General features: G+C 36.2%; 2 protein-coding genes across 2 annotated transcripts in view; one reads left to right on the forward strand and one right to left on the reverse strand.

Moving 5' to 3' along the window:
* Positions 1–246: 246 nt before the first annotated feature.
* LOC128672789 (putative sodium-coupled neutral amino acid transporter 10) lies at positions 247–8,987 on the forward strand. The gene is made up of 10 exons (XM_053750183.1): positions 247–428; positions 770–887; positions 1,355–1,511; positions 1,681–1,804; positions 2,934–3,055; positions 3,566–3,714; positions 4,289–4,425; positions 5,314–5,550; positions 6,149–6,311; positions 6,549–8,987. The coding sequence occupies exons 1-10, from the start codon at positions 345–347 to the stop codon at positions 8,474–8,476; spliced, it is 3,219 nt and encodes a 1,072-aa protein (XP_053606158.1). The 5' UTR covers positions 247–344; the 3' UTR covers positions 8,477–8,987.
* Positions 8,988–9,208: 221 nt separating this feature from the next.
* The window catches only part of LOC128672788 (protein ELYS-like), a 29,215-nt gene continuing 19,269 nt past the window's right edge, over positions 9,209–19,154 (reverse strand). Inside the window, exons 27-40 of the mRNA XM_053750182.2 lie at positions 19,085–19,153; positions 17,854–17,985; positions 17,274–17,402; positions 16,833–16,904; positions 15,697–16,648; positions 15,053–15,461; positions 13,860–14,648; positions 12,914–13,097; positions 12,192–12,406; positions 11,377–11,448; positions 10,749–10,829; positions 10,287–10,399; positions 9,630–9,733; positions 9,209–9,352 (exon numbers count right to left, since the gene is read on the reverse strand). Of these exons, the coding sequence (XP_053606157.1) occupies positions 9,301–9,352; positions 9,630–9,733; positions 10,287–10,399; positions 10,749–10,829; positions 11,377–11,448; positions 12,192–12,406; positions 12,914–13,097; positions 13,860–14,648; positions 15,053–15,461; positions 15,697–16,648; positions 16,833–16,904; positions 17,274–17,402; positions 17,854–17,985; positions 19,085–19,153 (3,373 nt within the window). The 3' untranslated portion in view covers positions 9,209–9,300. The remainder of the gene's footprint in view (positions 9,353–9,629; positions 9,734–10,286; positions 10,400–10,748; positions 10,830–11,376; positions 11,449–12,191; positions 12,407–12,913; positions 13,098–13,859; positions 14,649–15,052; positions 15,462–15,696; positions 16,649–16,832; positions 16,905–17,273; positions 17,403–17,853; positions 17,986–19,084; position 19,154) is intronic.

The raw sequence follows: 19,154 nt of genomic DNA on the forward strand, positions 1-19,154 counted from the left end.
CGTTAAATTAATATGATTCATAAAGCTACAAAGTACATTTCTGATCGAACACTGTATGAGTTTTTTTGCATAAAATAAGTTTTTATATCAGTGAGTACAATATGGATTATATGGTAGAAATGAAGCAAAGGTCATGACAATAATGGTCACAATTATACATTTTGGCAAAAAATAAATACAAATGTCACAAATCACAAATGTCATGTCAAAATGAAATGATCTACATTTCATTTTGACATGACATTTGTGTAGAACTGTCAAAACAATAAGTGATGTGGTTTATGTGTTTTACTTTTGGAGGCGTACAAAATTATTATAATTGTATTTAAACATAAAAATTAACTATGGGGACAGCGGGACAGTCCATAACGTTAGCTAACAGTATTATAGGAGTCGGGATATTGGCTATGCCATTCTGCTTTCAACAAGTAAGTACATAAGTTCTAGACTAAAAAGTCAATTCATATTTTTGTTAATAAATTCTTATCAACCTCAAATGGGGGAGTAATAAGCTTGAAACCTTATTGCATGCAATATATTTTATGAGAAATAGTAATATCCTTGTACATAGTTTGCGAATAATTTATATATTACCTTTTACGTATGACGTATTCCGAACTTCCAAATTTTGATTCCATAGTGATATTGTTATGTTCACCATTTACAGTCAAATAAACGAATCCTATATGCTGCTGCCTGTCCAATAAAAGAGGGAATTTTTGAAAATGAACTAGTATTAAATATTTGGTAAAATATGTCTTTTTCTCAGTGTGGTGTGTTACTGGCTACCCTCATCCTTCTATTCATGGGACTCGTCTCCAGGCTATGTTGTTATTTTCTACTGAAATCAGCTTTACTTGCTAGAAGAAGAAATTTTGAATTCTTAGGTAAATTGTGTTCAATTGATTGTATAAATGGCATTTTCTGATTGATCTAAAACTGATGCCTTCTTTGTCAACTTCTATGGTGGCAACTCATCCTTCACCTGGAGTTTCTGGGCTGGTTTACAGTTTACAATATTTGTACTTACAAATGTTGTAGATATTGGTCTGCCATTTTGGGTGTTCATGTGGGTGTAGTTGTTTCTATTACATTGTTTATTTATTGTTCAGGCCAAGATGGCTGCTTAAATAAGAAATTTGATTATTGTAAACATAGATAAATACATTGATTTATACCATAAAAGTTATTTACAATGCTAAATAATAATAGTAGATAGACACATGAATACAATGTTTAGTATATTATGATTGTGACCATGTGTCGGAGTGATAAAGAGTAGGATTAGAACCTTGAACCTATTGACAAAATCATAACTGAAGCATGATCACTTCATCATAGATATTGATTGCAGCATTTCATGTATTTGGCCCCGCTGGGAAGTTGGCAGTTGAAATCGGCATCATAGGGTTCCTGATGGGCACATGTATAGCTTACTTTGTGGTTGTGGGGGACCTTGGACCACAGATTATAGCTAAACTCTTCAACATCAACCAAAGTGATATTCTCAGGTATGAAATTCATACTTTCTCATTTATTATTAATTTAGAGAAATATTTTAATACTGCTATACTTTATAACTATAAAACACTATTTGACCCCATACCATACCAAAATAACCCCAACGAACCATGTGATTTATGCCCTAGTTGATGGCATTAAATTTTAGTTTCATTTCAGGACATCTATAATGGTGTTGGTGTCACTATTGTGTGTGCTGCCGTTAGGTCTGCTGAGAAATGTTGACAGCTTGAGTAATGTCAGTGCGGCAACAATTGGATTTTATTTCTGTCTCGTCATGAAGGTATGTTTTGGTTTTTATGCTTGTTATGATGTTAAATATTTCCTGTTTATTTTTCACTATTATCACACCAGAACTTAAATGATTTCAGAATAAAAAGTTTCTGTGAAGATATCTTGTGGGAGTTCAATACTGCAAACTAATAATAAAAAGAAGGAAATAAAAAAAAGTCTCTTTGTCGTGTCTGTATATATCTATATGAACGCGATAAACTAAAAAACTACTGGATGGGATTTTGTATGGACTTTCACCAATAGGTAGTGTGATTTCTGAGGAAGGTTTAAGTGTATGATTTATTAAGGTTTTACCCGAGGAAGCCGGGACGCTAGTAAAATAATAAAATGATCATAGAATAAAATTATTTTTATTATAAAAGAATGTCATTGACGTTGATGATACTGCTAACAATTGTTTCACAATATCTCAAACAATATAAACAGTGTACATGAAAAGATGTTTACTCAGGTGAATGAGTTAAATCTAGTCGTTTACTAAGTCTCACCTATGTATTACCATTTATTTCTCGACTAAGAACAAAATTATTAACGCTCCATATTCTCGTGTGGTTCCGCCCTAGAATAGGCACACGCTATATTGTCTCGTCGATGTCGTACGGCTAAGAGACACACAACCTTAACAATGACATTTCCAACGGGGATTGATGTCAGGTAGTTGATCGGTTCTAAATCTTGGCAATACTTGAATTTTTTATTTTTTTTTTACGATGACTTCGGTCTTCGCTGCGTCACAAGACCAAATGCAATAATGAGAGAGAAATTCTTCAATTCTCAATACATCTTTCTTAATATCATAATCATGAAGGTTTTCAAAAGTTCAAAATAATTTATTTGCAAAAGTAAGAGATTTTCATTGCAGAAAAGAACAGCCTATTTTGCTATTTGTAATGTCGCCCCTTGAGAGAATGTTCTGCGATTGAATTTCGAAAAAGATGTGATTTGACCACTGTGATACTTTTAGGCACGGACTTACAGGGAAAATTTCGATAGATAGGATAGGTTTGAGTAGTTTAGTATGGGCCAATGTCGTCATTTCGAATTATAATTCGAATAGAACTTCCCGCTGTAGCGAAGTCCGGGGCGTATTCAATTTATAAAGAGTTATAAAACTGCAGGTGATAGCAGAGGCCGCGTCTCAGGTGTGGACGGGCGAATGGCAGGTCCACATGGAGCTGTGGAAACCGTCGGGGCTGCTGCAGTGCGTGCCCATATTCTCCATGGCTCTCTTCTGTCAGACGTGAGTTTTTATTTATATTTATTATTTCCGGGTTTTACAGATGTCTTACAGCGAAATAGGTATAGGATATAGGTACCTATACTGTCTGCACCTCGGGGTTTCGCTCCCGTAGGAATTTCGGGATAGAAAGTACCGTATGTGTTATTCCAGGTTATATTCTATCTTTGCACCAAATTTCATAACAATTCGTATACGAATTGTATAGAATTCGTATAGAAAGACTATAGTCTTTCACGCTAAATCTACTAGACGATTTCGCGTGAAAGAGCAAAGCCCCCGTTCAAACATAGGCAAATTTCTTTGTGGATTGATTTTTGAAAAAAAAAAAAAATATTGTGAACTATGTTCATACCAAATTTTAAAATACTCGATCCAACGGTTTAGCCGTGGAAGAGGAACAAATAGACAGACAGAGAGATAGAGTATTAGTATGGCATTATACATCATTAATTTTTTTATGAATAAAAGGGTACATTTTTTTTGTCACAAACTTGCCGATTACAATTTTAGGCAGCTGTTTGAGATCTTCGAGTCTCTGCCCACACTTTCCTTGGAGAAGATGAACTTGGTGACAAAGAACGCGATCAACATTTGCACGGGCGTGTATTTCACGCTGGGCGTCTTCGGATACATCGCGTTTTGTTCGCAGCAGATTTCAGGTACATAATTTATTTATTAATTTTTATAAAATACTAGCAGCCCATCGGAATCGTAGTATCCATTGGTAAAAACCACATGAAAATCTGTTTTGAGTTTTGACGAACAGACAGTTAAACGCGGCAAATTACTTTGTTTTATATCACGGGGAACACCGCGGGCCGCAGCTAATTCGAGTAGTCTGTAATATCATTATGGAGAATTAGTATAAAAGATAACAGAGAAAAATAATTTTTGTTACTCTACAAGTTTATTTGTTAGACAAATTAAAAAAACCCCGACTTTTAATATTCATTTCGGTACAAGTTTTGAACGGCTGAACCGATTTTTATCAAAAATATCTAAGAACCACCGCATAAAAATTAGCTATCAAATAAAAAAAAAACCGCATCCAAATCGGTTCGCCCGTTGATGAGCTACGGTGCCACGTACACAGACATACTTAGCGGTCAAACATACATATAACATGTAATTTTTTGCGTCGGGGGTTAAAAATTGCGTGTTTTCTTCTCACAACGTCAACATAATTGTAAAACATAATTATTTTAAACGTGTCTGATGACGATGTTGGGTTAGGCAATATCTTGATGAGCCTAAGCCCGACCATGGGCAGTGACGTCATCAAGCTGGGCTTCGTGCTGTCGCTGGCGTTCAGCTTCCCCCTCATAATCTTCCCGTGCCGCGCCAGCCTCTACTCTCTACTCTACAACAAGGTACTTATTTCTTAGCAGCATATTTGCGTACACTGCTCAACATATGCCTCTTGCTTGGATATCCAAATAGATCTTGATGCAGCAATCATGGTCCATTATGACCATGTGCCAACGAATATTCCATTTTATCGCTGGCCGATAAAACAGAATATTCGTACTTCAATTCACATGCACTTTTTCATGTCAAATTTCATATTATACAGAGTTACTGGTATCAAACGCAAAACCTCCTACAGACTACTTGGGTACATCAAAACAAGCAACTTTTATTCTACGACTTTTCGTGATTCGTAATTTAATTTTTCATATAAAAAAAAATACAATCTAATTTGCGATTCTACACATCTAACTCTATGTAATGGCCAAGCAACACGAGACAGTACAGTAGCGTTATGTAGCGGAATTGAACATAGAGTTAACGTTTTATAGAAACGACATGAAAAGTAAAAAAGGATTTTTTTTTTGTATTTATTACGTTTAGACAAAAGTCGTAGGACAAAAGATGTTAGTCTTTTCATATATACCATATTGGAAGGTTATGCGTTAGATACCAGTAATCCTGTATAGTAATTTCTCAAAAGTTACAAACTACTGACATTTCGGAATGGCCACTGCTGAGAACAAATAAACTCATTTGAACAGCTTAGGTCCCTATCATGCCAGAAGGGCCATTATTGTTTCTTACATATATATTTTTCTAATAGTATAACAAAGTACATAAAGCACATAGTCAAAAAGTATACAAAGACATGTTATATGATCCAGTTCACATAATTGAGTTCCATACCAACCAAAAAACCAAAGAGGAAATATTTGTTCCTCTTTATAATATTAGTATGGATGACGAGCGGTACAACTATAACTTTGCAATAATTTTCCTCTCAACAGGTGCACTCGTCCCACCTCGACCACATAATAAACCACTCGATACCAGAAACCTCATTTCGATGTATAACGGTCGCCATAATAGCTGTGACGCTCTTTATTAGCCTGCTCATACCCAACATAGAGTTGGTACTAGGTCTGGTGGGGTCCACCATCGGTATTATCATATGTATCATATTCCCGTGCGCTTGCTTCGTGAATGTCACCTTCAAGAATACGAACGAGCGAGTGCTTGCTAAGGTGAGTGAAATTGGAACCCGAAAATGGAGTCTAAAAAGTGGTTCCAAAGGCGAAAATGATATATATAGTATACTATTTGGACTCTTCAGGTAGGGAGGGTTTACAAGGGTCTAAATGGAATATCTTTTTTTTTATTGTCGCTTTTGCAATCGTTAGAGTCATGGAACATGATTGCAAAGTAAACATTGTGTGATTTTAAATTTTAGTCGTTACAAAAATAAGTTCGTTCAAATGTTACGTAGCGGAAATGGGACCCTTTCGGCGCTTTTTCATGTCAGATTGTTATATTATATAGTTTTTCTCAAAAGGCTACAAATTACTAGCATTTCGGAATGACAAGCTAAAATGTACAAAAAGATAGACTTCATGTTAATAACATATATAACTAGCTGGGGCCCGGGGCTTTGCTCCCGTGGGAATTCTGTAATAAAAAGTACCCTAGTGTTATTCCAGGTTATATTCTACCTTTGTACCAAATTTCAGAACAATCCGTCCAGTAGATTACCCGTGAAAGAGTAACGAACATACACACAAATACATCCTCACAAACTTTCGCATTTGTGATATTAGTAGGATTTTATAATGGAATACCTTTTAGGGCGTGTTAGTACTCGGCCTTATAATAATGGTGCTGGGCACGTACGCCAACTTGCAAGCGGCGGAGAGCCAGAAGGACAAGTACGACGAGAGGTTCATCACTCCAGAGAAGATCGACAAGATGGTGGAGGAGTTCTTCCAGAAAAACGACAAATCCGGTGATGGTGAGAACGTCTATGTACAGAACTTATCTATATAAAATTAAATGTCAATTAATTTTAATAGTTATACGAAATATAAATACTATGTTGAACGTTTTATGTATTGGATTGGCTTTAGCGTTGGCGAATTTTTAAAACAATTTGTATACAATATGCGCAAATTCAAATATCCAGTACATATCTATAATCCACATATATGAACACTAAAAGATGTCTTCATTTTTAAACTTATTGTTACAGATGACAGTATGATGGTGAAGCCTATCGATAAAAACGACGTTAAAATAGACGAAAATGTTATAAAGGACTCCAAGGCTCTCCCCCCGAACCCGGTGCCACCAGAATCACTTGAAACGCCCATAAAAGAACCTAAACATGAGTTAAAAGAGTTGGAAAATCCCATAGTTTCAGTTCATCCAAAAAATTTGAAGAAAAATGACGATTTAAATTCAATTAATGGTGAAAATAATAAAATTAGTAATGGGGCTGTCAGCGATATTGACAAACCTGTTGATAAACCAATAGAGGAAAAGCAAGTCAATGGAGATAAGAAAGATATGGAGAAGAAGCAACAAGCACTGATTGAGACGATAAAGCAACATGGAGAAGAACAGAAAGAACTACTGAAAGAACAACAAGAGATATTAGATGAAATTTTGAAAACTAAAAAAGAGATGGAGCAGAAATCAGAAGCCGAAAAGAATAACGAAGCTAAAAAGATAGCCGTTGAAAGTATTAAAAAGATAGCTGATATGGCTATTCAAAGGTTAGTGGGAGTTTCTGAAAGTCCAACGGAAAATAAGAAGAAAGATAATATTGAAAAATCTGATGAAGCTGTTGAGGAAATTGCTAAGAAGGCTGTTGAAACCATTGAGGCTATCCAAGAAATTAATAAGAAGGCCGAAGATAACCCCGAACAAATAGCTATTCCAGTGCCGACTTCTGCACCAGGGCCTTCTCAAAGTGTACCACAGCCTGCTCAGAATGTACAGCATGCAGTCCAAAACGTGCAGAATATACCTTCACCGATTCTAAATCTACCTGTTCTCCAGAATAAACCACCTGTCCAGAATATTCAACAACCCGTGCAAAATGTACAACTAAATGAAAAATCGCAACAGTCTGCCCAGATTGAACAATCAGTTAAAAATTTGCAACAACCTGCACAGGATTTACAATCGATACAAAATCAACAACAATCTGTCCAAAATGCACAATCGATTATCAATCAATATTCGCAACAATTTGCACAAAATGTTCAACAGCCACAGCAGCCATTAGCAAGCGCACAACAGCCTCAAAACATTCAGTCTCAAGTCCGTAATCCACAACAACAAGAACAAAACTTGCCTGGTAACGCACAACAACCAGCAAATAACGACCAACCCCGACAAAAAATAGAACAATCAGTTAAAAACGATGTACCACAATCTGTTCAAAACGTTGAAGAACTAAGAAAACAAGAGGATAATTGGCAAGTTGAACAAAATGAACCCAACCAAAATAATCAGCAGCAAGTACATAACATTATTCAAACAATTCAAAACGGCCAACCAGTGCAAAATGTGCAACAGCAGTCTCAGCCGAGTAATCAAAATGCACAGGTGGCTCAGAATGTACAAAATCCAGTTGATAATGTTCCAAACGTTCCACAAAACATTCCGTTGTCAGCGAACGTAGCACAATTCGTTACTAATAACCGACCTAATCGACACGTCCAAAACGGAAACGCGCAAGTACAAAGTGATCTGAAAGAAAAAGGACATATTCATTCACAAGATGAACCAAAATCGTATCGCCTAGGCGAAGATGCACAGAAATTAGATGGTAATGTAAATAATATACAATCTGAAGCTCAGAATAATCAGAATGCTGATTTAAAAGCAGATGCTTCTAAAGTAAATGATAAAAAAATAGAAAATGGTGCTAAAAATCCAGTTTCGAGACAGAAAAGAGAAGTCGTTGACTGCACGGAGAAATCAGCTTTAAAACCAGAGGACAGAGAAATATGTGAACGATTAATAAATGTGCCCCAATATAAAAGTGATAAAATAGATTTGCCCAATGTAGATTTGAACGACATATTGCCTAGAAGACTACCTTTGGAAGCGAATATGGTTCATATCGGGAGATCACTTAAAAGTTATGATGAAAATGAAAATAGATAACTTTAGCATATTGTTGCCAATTTGGCTCCACCATGTTCTGTATTATATATGCATTTATTTATTGTTATTTATGCTTTTAGTGAGACTAAGCGGTGTAAATTTTGTTAAATCAGTAGCTAATATTTATTACGTAAAAAAATTATTATTTTCCGTATACTTATAACTTTTAAAGTCATCTATATGTAACAACTCGAATGAAATTCGTTCTAGTACCCCGTTTTGTTTTGCTTGTTCATAAAACAATCTAATTTATTCATATTCATGCGTTCCTACTATTGTAAATAGTTATCGGAAATGTTTCTATGTAAATTACCTATTGTTATTGGGTTGCACAACTAATAAGTACTATTAATGATAGTTTAGTATTTATGTCAGTCTTCGCGTAAGTGTTAACATAAGTTTGTGATCTCGAGTTTCAAAATAAAGGCCATGAAACGTCTTATAGATGTCGGCAACGAGTAAATTGTGATTAACGACTGATTACTTATAAAATAAATTGTTTTAACTTGTATATATTTTTTTTTACATTTCCATTTATCTTGTAACTAAAGACTTCCGCTGTTGAACGGGAGAACGCAGCGGGTTATATCCTTCGCATTCACAAACCTCGGGCGTGACAGAATTAGTTGTACTATCTCTTTCGTATGTAAGACTTGTGATAAACTGGTACAATGCCGCAATGATTCTCGACATCTTATCGCATTTTAGTGTTTAAAATAATAAAACGAAAGCTTATGATGTATCACATTTTTACTTGGTTAAATGCAAAACAAACTTATATAAACCTTTACAATAAAAATAAGGAAAAATAAATTAAACTATCACTATTTCTTTTTAGTATCCTTTGATTCATCTGCTGTTGACGCTTTACGTGATCTGAAAACACAAAGAGACAAATATTTATGAAAACATTTTGTTGTTATTATTATATCTGCTAAATGTTGGTTATAAATCTTAGGCCTGTGTTGCCGCTTGCTGATAAAGTATCTGATATCTGATCGAACAGATAGTGTTAAAGTGTTGGAGAGGGCTACCTGGCAAATAACTTCAGGATAATCTAGAAGTTTAACTGTCAGATTACAATATATTTTTGAAAGTGGTGAAAGAGACCCATAATGTTCGCTTTAAAAATATGTATAACGACAGATTTTACCTTTTCCCGGGTTCTGTATGAGTTTGTTCAGTGCTGGCAGCGGAGGGACGCCGCGCGCGGGTGGAGGCCGGGGTAACGGGGGAGGGGGGACTTTCGGCGCCCTTCTGTAAAGGGTAATAGTTTTTATACCTTCTTACAGTATTCCTCATGGCTGAGTGTCGTGCGCCACCAGAAGGATTCAAATCTGGGACCTTTCGGTTTAGAGGCAGTCTACCATTATTATTATTATTATTTATTTAATACACTAGCAGCTTAAAGCTGATGCGTGTATATCACAGCACTTGTGTCTTTAAATGTTCATGAAGTCTATTTTTAAAAGTGTTTATATTAGGAGCATTTATCACAATTTCTGGCAGAGAATTCCACAAACGCACAACACGGTTTGGCAGAAAGTGTCTTTTAGGATTACTAGCTCACGGAAGCTTGCTTAGTTTCATAGAATGTTGAATGTTTTCATAGAATGTGAATGAATGTTTGGTCTCTATTCAAATGTAATCGAACTTAGTGTGGAAAGTCGAAATTTTTCATTTTTAATTTCACTATTTATTTCTTTTGAAAGTTGTTGTGTTCCATGTAATGAGCTGAGGAGCGTGTTTAAAAAAACACTATAAAAGGAACGTAATAAATGATATCGCCAAGTATTTATGAGCAACTCACCCTGGAATCAGTAGACGTGCGCCGCGAACCTTTGGGCGTGTGCAGCGCTTCGCACGCGCGGTTAAAAGACGCGCGGCGACCGCGCGCGGGGGAGCCCGGCGGGGGCGTCGCCGCTGGACACCGAATAGACATATCATTATTATTGTGTTGTACTACACAGGCATGTCTACGGATGCTGGCATGGATTCTTTATATGCTAATCATTCGCAAAAAGTCAGACTCATGTTGCGGCGGATGAGAGAGAGCAGAGGATGGACGCAAAGTATTTAGACGCATACGAACCAAAATCATATATATAAAACAATTTAAAATAAGGACAACAAAGACTTAAGTATGTCTGAAATATATATATATCAGACATACTACTAAGATAACGCATTAGTGTGGCAAAATAATATGTGTCTCTACGCCGATTTCGATGCAGTTTTCACGATTTATTTAGAAAATGTGTAAATAAATTACCGATATCCACGGAGACTCTCCTGGATATCTTGGCCGCTTTTGGAGTAGATCGCGATTCTGAAGCTGCTCTTGCCATGCGTGCTGAAACACCAAATTATAACAGTTTACTTATTTCAGGCGTGCAAATGCAATCGGAAAAACGCGAGGAAATCTCTTTCTCCCATAAGAGAGAAGTAAATAAATTTAACTCAATTAAATTGCACAATCTGTTTATAAAGAGTAGAAAGTTTGTAAAGTCTGTTTCTAAAAATAAGTGAGGGCGCTGAATCTTCTTGGCTGGCAATACTTCGATTTGGTATTGCAATGTTAAAAAAAAATAGTTCATTAAAAATCCGTTTTCTACCAACAATTTTTTCTGCAAAATGTTATGTATTTGCTAAATACACATACACAAATATTAATTAATTAATAAATAGAGAATCTAAAAGCGGGCCTTTAAATTCTCAAATATCTCTTATTCACAAATATTCGTGTATGTACAACGAAATCGTGTGCAGCACTTTTTGTATAAAATTGTAAAGCATGCATGTGTACCCGTGCGTTACATTTCCACACAATTTCCAGTGAACGTGCTGGATATGAATAATAACAACATTGCGTACTAAGAAGCCATGCTAAGCGTACTCACGTTTCCGCGCGGCGTTGGTCGCGAGTGAGTCCGGTGATCCAGCCAATGGGAGCTCTTCGCGGTCCGGCGACCCTATACAGTGCCCAGTGCAGTTATTGTGCGAGGTATTAGTACAAACAGGGAAATGAAATTTAAAAAGAAAATGCGGAATGTCAAAAAGTTGCATTCAAAATATTGTGCGAGAAATAAAAATGAAGTTTTGAAAGTAAAAATAATAGATTTTTGGTTAGTTTCAAATTTTTAAAATATCTGTTTGTAAGTATTGTGATAGCAAAAACTATATAGCAAAATAAACATAAAAATATATTGATATGATCATGCAAACAACGTATCAGAATATATTAAAGTCCTTTCGATGGTCTTCGATTAAAATTTGTTCTCAAACAATTTCAGCATTTATTCCTAACTAGTACATATTATTAAGAATTTTTACATTTATTTTATCTGTACAGTCAACATCACAACATTATAGGTGGACATCTCAAATTTATAGCAATTTCGCCCTTATTATCGCGATATAAAGATCCATGCAGAACTTGACATGCGGCCGAATATACAAAACAAGAGATTTTTTTATGAACATATTATGAATGTTATTTAAAAATATAGGTCCTATGGTAAAACTACAAGAGAGGATGAAGTGCGAGTTTGCATTTTACTTCTTACTACTGGATAGTAAGAACCAACCACATGGTGTGGTTGTCGCTGCGTCTCACTTTGAATCGACTCGATAGTGAGACATAATAGCAAAGTTACACTACGCACATAGCTTATTGTAACGATAATACTGGTTCTAAAATAAGTTGACAACTTACCTTCAAAATCTTCCTTATCCAACAGCGCGATCCTGTCCATGGTATTGGCATCAGAAGAGATGGACGCCTGGTCGTCGTCGTCCCGGCTGAGGTCACTGACCCCGCTGCGGACGCTGGCGCGGCGGCCGCGGCGGGGGGCGGGGGCGGGGGCGGGGGCGGGGCTGGGGGAGGGGGAGATGCAGGATTCTAGCATCGCTTTCTGAGTGCGAGTCAGTCTGTGGTGAAAGTTCATAAGAGTTTTACTATATAAAAATAAATATCTCCTATATGAAATCAACCGTACATATCAAGATAATTTTTAATAATGAGGCCCATTTTTGGGAAGATGTGATTTGCCTGTCGTTAGATAGAAGATATTTTTAGATATTTTTTTATTAAATACATATTATTTAAGTGGAGGTCTATATGGCTCCTAAATAATGTGCCGACTAAGTTACTTTTAGACATTTTTTATTGCATATCAAAAATTTACTTATAACTTTTTCATGTGGACAGGAATTTTTTTTATGCCCTACATTACAAACATTTTCACAAAATCATTTGAATCATCATGATAATTTATGATGTGAAATAATAAAAAAACATAAGAAGCGCGCGCCGTAAAATCAGATGCTAAATATCATTAACACGCTCGTATTTATAATAATAAAAAAACCTAAATTTAAAAGAATAGAACACAAACACGGGTGAATATACAAGAAACAATTATAATTTCATCTTACCGTCTAGATGTGGAGTAATCGTTAATTTTCTCGCTGACAGACTCCTCGACAGTAGTTTCAGGTATAACAGACAAATCCGGTTTGGTCGCGAGTATAGATTTCCTTCCCTTACGTATCGGCGCCGCTTTCACCTCCGACGCATCGCTCACTTCGCTCGTTCTACTTCTCGTTGATCTTATTGAACCTAAAATTGATTCATTTTTATTTATTTAAAACTAGCCTAGGGTACAACCACAATAAATTATATCTATACATTCCTCACACACAATCTATTAGCAAGAACCGTATAAAAATATGTCTGATGGTTTTTCGTATTTATTGCGTTTACACGACAGGGGGAGACTTCATAATACATAATGTAAGTATATTTAAAATGTACAAAGTGTAGATTTAGTAGCATTCCCTCTACCAGTCAATCTTCGAGGAAACAGGAAAATAATTATAGACGTCTGGTAAGATATTGGTGCATGAAACACGTGGATAAAATATATTCCCTCATTGGAAGCCAACCCTGAATAAACTATCAAGTCATGCTTATCATAATAATACAGTTCTGTAAATAGTGATTTATAAAGCCCATCTATATATTTATCATCTGAACTTCAGTTCAGTAAAGCCACATGTAAAAATTTAATACTGAAGGACAAGTGGATAGGTCAAGTAGATTATATCACAGAATGGCAAAGTCATAAAGTAATATGTTTGATTACACGCGCAGAGAGGCACCCCTCTGATCAGTGATTCAAATCATAAAATTTCAACTCTGTAGAAGAAGAAATGGAATTGAATTTGAAATATTATGCACAGGTTCCGGTGAAGCTAAAAATAATAGATCAAAATCGGTTTAGTTGTTTGGTTACTATGATGGCACAGACAGACATACATATATACAGACACGTCAAACTTATAACTCCTATCCGTCTGTCGTCGGGGGATAAAAACTTACTTTCCGAAGCCACGCTTTCATTGTCATCAACGTTCTTACTTCTTGATCTAGTAGTTCGTCTCTTAGGCGTGGCCACACTATCATCCATAGATTCTCTAGAATCGTCAATTTTCTCTGACATTTCCCTAGAAGCCCGTCTTGTTATAATCTTCCTAACTTCACTACTAGGAGTTTTCGCTCTAGTTTTTGTCACATCACTATCTGATGTCTTTTCTTCAACTGATTTGTTAGAGGCTGTAGATTGAGCCCGTTTTCTTCTAGAAGGTGTCTTCGGTTCTTCTATTTCTTGTCTTTCTTTAGGTTCTGTTTCAGATTTGGTTGATATAGATTTCTTTCGCGTTATCCTCGCAGGTTTTACTGCTACGTTTTCTTCTTTAGGAAGTTCCGTAGGAACTGTTTCTGGTTCAGTGGCAAGGATTCCTACCATTTCTTCTTTAGGACGTTCCGAAGGATCTGTTTCTGGTCGAGTGGCAGGGATTTTGGTAACTTCGGAGTTTTCAGATTCTTCTCCAACATTTGAAGTCAATTTGGTCACTTCAGTTTTTCCTATATTTTTAGATTCTTCACCTACAGTAGCTTCAGTATTATCTTGAATATTTTCTTCATCCATTGGCGTAACAGTAATTTTCACTTTCCTTTCTGGTGTCTTATTCGATTCTATATTTTCATAAGTGGTAGTAGGAGGTACTTCATGTATGTCCTTAAATTCGGCAATAACTTTTTTAGATTCTGTAGACAGGGTTGTAGTTTTGATTTCTTCTACAAATACTCGACAACCTGGCGATACTGCTGAAACGACATAGAAGTGTGTAAAGAAGTATTTATTTAAAACTTAGGTATAATGTATTGTGAACTAGAAAGTTTCTTCTAAATAAAAATTACAGTTCCCTAATAAATCCACATTGTAACTATATTGAAACAAGTGAATGTCGATATCATACTGGTTTTGTTTCAAAAAGTATGCATAGACAATCATAGAATTATATTTTTTTTATCACTGCACAAGAGATAGAGAGAGAAAATACAAATAAGAAATACTTCTGTCATTTTGATACATCATCATAACAATAACAATGACCTGTCGTTGTAATAATTTGATTTTAGATTACGCAATGTACGGGACATTGCGTAATTTATAGGTCTAGGAGCTTCTTAGAGAATAAAGGAATTGGCGTATAAAGGCAAATACGTACGAGTCTCAACGGGACCACGAGTTGAGTCTTCATAAATTACTCTTACTTCGTTTGTGGTTTCTTCGATTACTTCATTTTTAGGATTTTCAACGATTTTATTTACTTCAGGCTGTCTTTCTTCAACATTTTCTTTCTTTTCGTCAGAATAATTAAGATTCATATTAGAATGTTCCGAATTATCGTCTGTTAACAAAGATAATTGGCCTTGATTTATTGGATCTGTTTTTTCTTCTTCTTTATTATCCCTTTCAACGACTACTTCGGCTATGGCTTCTTTAGGTTCATTATCTGAATTCGTCTCAGATGATGATTCTTCGTTTATTTGTAGTTTATCATCAGATGACGAAGATTCTTCAGAGTCTGTGTCTTTTATAGAAATTACTTCTTCAACACTCTCGTTTGATGTCTCCTGAAAAAAAAAATTGTGGGTATTTTTTAAGATCTTTGTATTGACTTGTGTAACACGTAAACCACGTTAGAATATAATTCTTTTACGCTAAAACTACTGACGGATTTCGATGAAATTTTGCACACATGTAGTACACACAACGTACATTAAGTCTCGAAACTGCTAAGGGAGCAGAATACCACGGCGCACATAGTTGTAGTATAAACAATAAATATTTAAAATCATTGTAACTTACCTCTTCCTCAGACTTTTCACTTTCTTCCTCTTCATCGCTTTCCTCTGCTTCTATTTCCTCAGCTTCCTCAATTTCTTCATCATCCGACCCCGACTCGCCATTATTATCACTATCAGACATATCTCCTTCTATCTCATGAATCTCCCTCTCTATTTCGACAATTCTTTCCTTCTCTTTCTGAATCACAGCAGAATTGTCTTCCTTTTTATCTTTCTCTATATCGCTATCACTCGTCATTAGACTAGACATATTCTTCCAATTGCATTTAGACGCTTCTCTTGACGTTTCGGCTAAACTTGACTCCACGCTACCCAAAACTGGTTTGAATTCAGCATCCATAATAGACGTAAATGCCGATAAAGGTTTAGTAATTTTATTATCATTTTTATCTTCTTGTGCACTTGATTCATCCATGCTACTTTGGTAACTATGTAGCACAGATTTGTCGAATTCATCATTTATTGTAGTGAATGCTGGCAGTGATTTCATAGTCACGTTTGCTTCGCGGCTTACCTCAATCTCCTTAGTTTCTTCTGCGGAAGCATCGCCTACACTGCTTTGGTAACTGCGTAGTACAGATTTTTCTATATACGTTTCATGAATGGTTGTAAACGCTGGAAGAGTTTTGAGACCTAAATCTGTTATATTTTTATCGATTTTGGTTTGTTTTTCGGGAGATTCTGATAGTACACTGTCGTTAGAACTTTGTAAGACAGATTTATTTACAATGGGAGACAAAGTGACGTCTAAAAGACTTGGTATTTGTTTTAAAGTCTTCATTGGAGTGCATTCCATTCCGGTGTCACTCTTAGTTGCCTCATCTTTGTCCAAGTTGGCTTTTGTCTTGGCGAAGGCATTCGCTTCAAGGACAAGTCTCGATAGAGATTTCTTGCTTTTGACCGACTGATCTTTTTTGGGCGACATTATTTTTTCGGGCGTTTTGGATCGACTTCTGAAATTATAAATATACTAAGTCAAACATTTGTGACTTAGGATTCCTGACTGAAATGTAAATTAATAATTTTAAAGTCGATGAGACGACGAGTCGCCGTAAAGAAAGTGTTGCAAGAAAGAAAGTTTAAATTTGTATGTTGTATACTTATTTCATTTTGAAATATTTTTTTACAGAAGCTTACCTTAGACTACGAGGACTAGCCAATATTGGTGGTTCCACGGGAACTTCCACCTCTGGCGTTCGCGATCGGCTCCTGTTAGGTTTGAAATAAAATATATATACTTTCCATAAATAAAACCAAACTACATTATAGGCGGGATGCATATTTACAGGATAAACTAAGTGATAAATATAGACAGACAGTAATTATCATATACATTTGTTTAAAATCCTAATCCTAACTAATATTACGAATACGAAAGTAAATTTGGTTACCTCTTCAGGCTCTGTGGCTACTCAACCAATATTTTTGACATAGGTACCCTATGTCCTTCTTCGTCCTATCATCCGGGAAAAATAACTGCGCTCGTGGGAAATCACGCGGGCGAAACCACGGGCAAAAGCTAGTATTTTATAAAACATGTGAATTGTGTGTACCACAGTAGACAAAACGGGTACTAACCTAAGACTACGACGCACTGGTGAGGACTGAGCTGATTCGCTGGAAGATTTAGTGGGAGATTCCGTGATGGCTTCCAGTCGCGGGGACTCTATCACTGAATCAACTCTTTCTGGCGTTCGCGATCTGCTGCTGTTAATATTAAAATGATGTTTAACATTTTTTGTTACTTGTTTTTTTTGCCATTTATGAGGGTTCCTTATTCGACAATTGTAATAGTAATAGTCTAAATAACAGTGAAAATTGTATCAAAATCCGTTGCGTAGTAAAATAAGAAAGCATATAAACAGATAGACGCGGAAGGCGAAGGAAATTATAAAAAAAGGGTTCTCAAATGGCTATTTCAACTTGTCAAATCAGATACTTTTTTCAAACGTCAACACCAAACAGATATCCTGAAATTACAACGGAAGCGAAGTCCCGGGGCGCAGCTAGTATACATTGAAGAGAATAAAATAAATTGTATCAAAGTGTCATGTTTGGTTATCTCTTCTTCTCTCTCTTATTTTATTTACCCAATCAATCAAGTCGTGTGCGTCGCGATTTTTTTGTTTAACACTGCGTATTGAAGACAAAGTCATACCGAAGTCTTCTGGGAGCGCTGAGCAAAGTTTTGAGCGGATGATGTTCGCTGTCGCTCTCCAGCTTGGGCTGCTCAGGGATGGGCGCCAGCGCCGGCGGCTGCGGGCTGCGCTCGGGCGTTCTAGATTTGCTCCTACAACGACCAATAATGTTCGTTTTCTGAGGTTTTTCGAGGACAGTTTATTTATTCGACAGGATTATTCCAACGAATGGCGTGTTTCGAATCTTCTCTTCATAGTCGTATGTCATAATTGAGGGTCGTGGTCATTACGTGGAATGAAACAAACATAACGACTTTCTTGGCACTATTAATGTAGTAGTTTGCCATTGCCTTCTTCATTTCACACACAAGTTGATAATCAACCAGAGTACAGATTTCCTCACGATGTTTTCCTTCATCGAAAACAAGTGAGACGGAAGCAAGTGGAAGTTCGAACCAGGGACCTTTCAGTTCACAGAGGGGCGTTTCAACCATTACACCACCACCGCTTCATACCGTGTTGCGAAGAGCGCTATTAAATAGATAAACTGACGATATCGAATAGATAAACTGATAAAATAGTCACACGATCCTATAAGGGTTCTGTTTTTTATTTTTTTTATATGAAAACTTAAAAGACTGTGCTCATTGTGTATTGGTTCATGCCAGTACAAATTGCTGAGAGAAAACCATTTTGGTGTAATGTATGATGTTTTGTAAATGTACCAAATAAATATTTATTCTTCATTTTAAAATGTATAGTCCGCCAATCGAGCCTTTACGTACGATTGCTGGACTTAACACTATGAGCTTTACAGTAAAATTTTTGAGTCAAACAGAAAATTGTATGTTTACTACTTCGTTTTATCATCATCATCCGCCTACCTACTTTATGTGGGGTCGGTGTACGAACAGCATGCCAGTCTCCTCAACTACTGTACTGTCTGATGTTAACCGATCTGTTACTTCCTTTTACTGTCTGTTACCATTTAGTTTTATATAAAAAAATCTAAGACAGCGGGAAGCTACTTTGTTTTATACTATACTAGATGTTGCCCGCAGCTTCGCTCCCGCGGGAATTTTGAGATAAAATGTATTATATAGCCTATAGAAATCTTGGATAGTGTACCTTTTTTATGGTGTAAGAATTTTTGAAATCGGTTCAGTAGTCTCGGTGATTACCCGCCTCAAACATACAAACTCACAAACGCTTCCCACTTTATAATAATAGTATAGAAGTTTGGAACATCACCTTGTGCTCCTTCCAGCGCGCGAGGGGCTGACGGGAGAGTCCAGTCGTTCTGGGGTCACTGACCGGCTTC

The sequence above is a fragment of the Plodia interpunctella genome, chromosome 10, assembly GCF_027563975.2.
Source record: "Plodia interpunctella isolate USDA-ARS_2022_Savannah chromosome 10, ilPloInte3.2, whole genome shotgun sequence".
NCBI classification, from domain to species: Eukaryota; Metazoa; Arthropoda; class Insecta; order Lepidoptera; family Pyralidae; genus Plodia; species Plodia interpunctella.

Coding starts and splice junctions, on each gene's coding strand:
- LOC128672789 (XM_053750183.1), top strand. CDS start 345: ATGGGGACAGCGGGACAGTCCATAACGTTAGCTAACAGTATTATAGGA. Junction 429..769: donor TGCCATTCTGCTTTCAACAA/GTAAGTACATAA, acceptor TCTTTTTCTCAG/TGTGGTGTGTTACTGGCTAC. Junction 3,715..4,288: donor TTGTTCGCAGCAGATTTCAG/GTACATAATTTA, acceptor ATGTTGGGTTAG/GCAATATCTTGATGAGCCTA.